Below are 5,473 nucleotides of genomic sequence, written 5' to 3' on the forward strand. Positions count from 1 at the left end.
CTGGCAGCATCTCTCTCTCTCTCTCCATTGCATGCCAAGGAGATTTTAAGATTTGAGGAGGAAGCAAAGGACATGGCTGACTGATCTTTTCGGTTGCTTTATTAAACAGGTGTCGACAGACAAGACCAAATTAACAAGACAACCACCACAGTACAGGCACCCCACTAGCGTCCGTTTTGTGCAGGTTCTCGGCGTATTTCTAGGGTTCTCTAAGGTTCTTGACCTGAACCACCACCACCACCTTCCCCGCTCCAATATGGCCAAATGCTAGAAAGTGGGCTAAGCAATTTTACTGCTATTTTAAGATTGGCTAAGCCAGATTGTGAGCTTAATTGCTAGCTATCGAGGGCAGGCTAGCTCTTGCTTTCCTGTTGATAGCGTTGAGTTTTTCTAAATTGCTGCTCTTTTTATTTCAATTAATGAGTAGTGCTGTTGGTCTTAAATTATGGAGAGGTATTGAGCTTTTGATATTCTATAATTGTTAATTAATAATAGAAGAAATAAATATAAGAAAAAAAACATAAACATGTTTAATTATATATATATATATATATATATAATCTTTCAATGTGCTAATAGACGGTGAATGGGGAATAATTGAAGGTTGGATAATAATAATAATGTATTTGTAATGCCCGGGTACAATTGGTGGGCCTGCTCAATTATGAAAGTGTTTAATATCTGACGTGTCATGTCCTCTTTGACACTTGGCGATGCTGAGGTTAAATGCCAAAACCTGCCCCCACACAAACTAGATGTGTGTGAAGTGAAAATATACCCTTCCAGACTGTTTCCATTTCCAAAATTGGATTAATAAATTGATTTCCACCTCTCCATCGATCAATTAGAGAGCTAAGAACAACATATTGCTTGAACTTGGTTTGTGGCAAGAAAAAAACCAATTATATTCAAAGAATTCATTGCAATCGTGGTTAAGATACATAATGTTTTTCCTGCTATTAATTGTTTTAACTAATAGCACAAATAAGAGCAGTTTCTGTTTAAAAGTGTTATTATAATTATTTTTTTAAAGTATCTTTTTATTTATAAATATATCAAATTATATATTTTTTTAAAAAAATTATTTTTGATATCAACACATCAAAATAATCTAAAAATACAAAAAAATATTAATCTGAAATATTTTTTAAATTTTTTTTAAAAATACTTTTAAAATATAAAAACAAATAGAACGGTTAAATTTATATTGATTTTAACCCCCTCAAAAAAAAAAAAACACATACACATATATAATTTTTTATATAAGTTATAAGTGCCCTATTCTCCATCGATTTAATCCATTATTTTGAATGATATTTTGTAATCCCATGAAGGAAAAAAGTGTTTATTTGAAGAGATGGTACAATAATTTAAAATAAATTTATTTTTGTGATAATTTTGAACATAATACACAAAAAAACATCATTTTGCCTGTACTGTCTCTTTTTTTTTTTTTTGTCTTCAAAAAACAACTTAACGGTAACTAATAGTTTTTGTTTGGATCATGTTAAAATCTCAAATGGAATCGGATTTCTATTGCAAATAGAATTATTTTATTTTATGATTTTTCCTAGCTAGCATGAATAGCGTGTCTTGTTCTATATAAAATAAATCATCAAACATTAGAAGTTAAGATAGATTCCAATTACGTTACATGATTGTTTTGCAAGCAAGTTTTACTTCCTGCCTGCTTCATAAGAAATCCCCTCCGTCGCCTCGTTTCCGTAATTGACTAATTATTAATTTTCCAACATGATTACGATGATCATGTAATTTCCCCAACATAATTATGTGCTATCCTAATTAAAATTGCCGGCTGGACCAAGCAAAAAATTACAAAGTTCAAAAGTAAAAGTGGAGCCCAGTGGTGGGACATGTCCACTTCAATTGAGAGGAAGTACATCTAAAATCATACTTTCCCCTTTTTTTTTTTTCTTTTTTTTTTTACTACCGTTCAAAATTAATGATTGTCTGCTCAGAAAATATAAAGGGAAAACAAGAAAGAAAGGAGTACTATGGCTCCATCATCTCATCTGTGGACCACTAGCCCATATAAAAGTGGAACCCTAATGGAGAAATCAGGCTAGATAAAGTATGCCATACAAAGTAAAAGTAAAACCCTACTGGAGAAATTAACTTTGATAGGGTATTATGTATGATTCAAGGAAGAAGAAGAAGATGTTGAGGAAAAAACTAATTTGACAAAGAACACTACCAGCCATTATGGCATCCCACGCAGCCCCAACTTTAGTCTTTGACCTTGCATGCCATTTGGGACAAAAAGACAATTTAATAGGAGGCCATGTCATTGGACAATGAACTCAACTTGAAAATATTGCCCCTTCTGCTTCCTGTTTCTTTATTCACCGCGAATAAAAGCCTTGAAATTTGAAGCTCGACACTTTACTTTACCCTAAGCTAAGAAAAGCTGATAGACCACTTATGAGATGTGGCATAAAAGCTTCCCCACGCATCTTAATTTAGCATCTAGCCTTTTTCGAGGCGATTAGTCTCTCGGGTCATGTTCTTAGAGGGGATATAATACAAAACCAAGAATCAATTACACTAACTATCCGATATTAGCAATAATCAAGAAAACTTAGGTTCAAAATGATGTCCAATTCAGCACCGATCAAGCAATCAATCACATATATAGCCTAATTTAGTGATGCTCTCAAGGAAGGAGAGCAATATGATGGATTTGGATAGCCTATAACTTAATTTTGAAACGCAAGGATTGATTGCTGATAGAATAGAAGAGCAGATGGGAGTAGAAGTGAAACAATGAAAAAATTCCTATGAACTACATATAATGTTTTTCTTCTTTCTGAATTATCTTCATGTTTTTACCGAGAGTGACTACAATTAGTCATCAAGACATGTTAACATGGACACTAGCAGTCATGGCAGAATCACATACTGGGCAAGAACCAATCAGATTGGACCCACATAATGTACACAGGCAAAGATGCCTGCACGGCAGCAGCAACACACTTGACTCCCTCTCCCCGCACTTTTTACACATCCTGCTGTGGTTAAGATTATCCTTAACCACTACCATCTTATCCTTCACCGCACCCTCTTCTCCACCAGCTAACGTGCACCTCCCATGATCACTACTTCCACAGCAACTGGATTCTGCATCATCTGCCAGAGGGGCAGCGCCACCGCTTGCGTGCGCCAAGACTTGTTCTAAATTGCTCCGTAATGAATTTGCTGTGGCCTCATTGGCTTGTGCTAAATCCCTCCAAATTTGATTCTCTACGTATAAACTCTTCGCTTTTTCTTGAAGAAACCAGTTTATTTTTCCCATTCTTTGAATCTCTTCGTCTTTCTCTTTCATTTTCTTAATCATTCCTTCTTGTATTGCTGATACCAACATTCTTGATTGCCTCTTTTTCCTCTCTTCAAGTTCCATTCTAACTTTCTGATTCTGAAAATCATTTTTTTCATAAAAAAAATAAGCACAATATATACCGAAGTTTAGATTTTTATCAAAATTTAAATAACCCCAGAGCACAAAATTTATGAAAAACAACAACTTACATGATCATCAATGAAACGGTCGATTTCAGATTGCTGTTGTTGGATCTGAAAGAGGATGTCGTGATCAATAAAAGAAGATAAAGGAGAGACTTTGGTCTTTTGAGAGGCATGAAAAGCATCAAAGTTGTCATCATTGATCGAGTCTCTAGCCCTCTTTCTTGGAGCAGCAACAGCAGGAACATTGTAGGTGAGACTACTATCATCTTTATTAGAAGCCTTAGCAGCAGAAATTGGGTCACAACCAAGAGAAGACTGATAGAACGACATGAGTGTTTCAGGCACTGGTTCATTAAAAACAAGGCCAGAATCCATCTGGGTGTTGTACAAATTCATGTTTGCTTGATTTGCTTTCACAAGATCCCTGCGAAACAAAAAAAACCCATGTAAGAAAAACAACGATAAAATGATGATGATAACCAAAAAAGACAGAAACTTGGTAGTTTAGAGTATGTTTTAGTACCTGTTTGTGATAAGTTGTGAAGGGAAATTGAGGCTCATATGAGGAGTTTCAACTGCCATGAAGAGTAGTTAAAACTCTTTGCTTGTGGAGAAGAAAGGAGAGAGATGTACGAGAGAGTCTCACAATTGTGAGGGAGCAAGAAATATATGCTTGAGAGGGGAGAGGGCATGCAATATAAATGATGGCACAATAGGATTTGGATTTTCTAGATTAGGCCATGAAGAGAGAGAAAATAAAAAATAAAAAGTCAAAAGACTGACTTCTAGATAGAAAAAAAGGGAAGAAATATAATTTTTTTAACAATATTTGTTTGGTTATCTATCTATTTATTTCCCTTAAATTAACTTCCTAGACAAAAACCCTTCTAAATTTTCTAAATCCCCGAGTGGATTTGGCCTGTTTTTTAGAAGAAAAAAAATTAGGGGCAATCATGGGATTTAAACATCCATGAAATTTAGTCACTGTTTTTAAAATTTTATTAACTGAAAATTAACAATAATAGCGGCATATCTGCCAGTCACGTATCAAATGCATGCTATTTAGCCACGTAAGCAAATGCTAAAATCCAAAAAACCACCCCAATAAAAAGAATATTAATAAAAAAAGAAGCAAAAGGAGGTTCACGCCTCATAGGGAACGTGATGGTGGTTGGGTCCAAATATCGCACGTGGGACAGGTAGTGGGTCCCGCGCTCTACACGTGTGGGGTGGGTTCGTGATGCTGCAGCAGTGTGTCAACTGTTCTTGACGATTCACAATTTGTTTGCCCACGTTTGTGGACCCTACAAGAAGAACAAGAGTGGGTCCCATTTCAGTTTCATTTCAGTTTCCCTGTTTTAGCTACCTTGTCCCCTTCTTTAACTGGTGCGTGTTTTTTCTTTTTCTTTTTCTTTTTCCTTACAACTATGCATGGGTTACTTATTTGGCGGGGCCAGCATTTTTTTCCTTAAAAAATAAAAAGATTATCATTAATTACTGTTCTTGCATAAAAAATAAAAACAATATTTTTTTATTTTCTATTTTGATAACCATATCCATTCAGTTAATTTAAAATTGAAACTGGACTAAATTAAAAAAAAAAAAGAATAAATAAAAACCTGGTATAATTTGGATAAATAATCCAGTGACCCAGCAAAACAAGATTAAAAACTCAGTTGTAATTCGTTGATTTTTGTTTATTTTTACTAAAATGATATCATTTTGGTTTTTTTTTAAAAAAAATTAACTAAAATGACCCGATTACTCGATCAAAACCTGAAATTCGAATCTTGAACCAGGCTCGGTCTGAAAACTATGTTGAAAACACATATATTCATTATAAAATTATTTATAACGCAGATTTAATCAAAAATCTTTTTGATTTTTTTTTATATTTGTCATTCCATCCTAAGAACATAACATCCTAATAAAATTAGTTACTGTAATTAGGCAAATTTGACAACATCTGTGATTTCTTTTTATCTAATTG

At 34.1% G+C, this 5,473-nt stretch overlaps 1 protein-coding gene across 1 annotated transcript; it reads right to left on the reverse strand.

Annotated features, from left to right (window-relative positions):
- Positions 1-2,717: 2,717 nt before the first annotated feature.
- On the reverse strand, positions 2,718-4,165 carry LOC118028369 (BOI-related E3 ubiquitin-protein ligase 1). Its single transcript, XM_035031940.2, has 3 exons — positions 4,007-4,165; positions 3,547-3,907; positions 2,718-3,433 (listed from the first exon to the last, which is right to left on the reverse strand). The coding sequence occupies exons 1-3, from the start codon at positions 4,063-4,065 to the stop codon at positions 2,873-2,875; spliced, it is 981 nt and encodes a 326-aa protein (XP_034887831.1). The 5' UTR covers positions 4,066-4,165; the 3' UTR covers positions 2,718-2,872.
- Between the last annotated feature and the right edge of the window lie 1,308 nt (positions 4,166-5,473).

The sequence above is a fragment of the Populus alba genome, chromosome 15, assembly GCF_005239225.2.
Source record: "Populus alba chromosome 15, ASM523922v2, whole genome shotgun sequence".
Classification (NCBI taxonomy): domain Eukaryota; kingdom Viridiplantae; phylum Streptophyta; class Magnoliopsida; order Malpighiales; family Salicaceae; genus Populus; species Populus alba.

Excerpts from the sequence above, each read along its gene's own strand:
- LOC118028369 (XM_035031940.2), bottom strand. The coding sequence starts at position 4,065 with ATGGCAGTTGAAACTCCTCATATGAGCCTCAATTTCCCTTCACAACTT. Across the intron at positions 3,908-4,006 it reads TCACAACTTATCACAAACAG|GGATCTTGTGAAAGCAAATC; the intron begins GTACTAAAACAT and ends TTTGTTTCGCAG. Across the intron at positions 3,434-3,546 it reads ACCGTTTCATTGATGATCAT|AATCAGAAAGTTAGAATGGA; the intron begins GTAAGTTGTTGT and ends AATGATTTTCAG.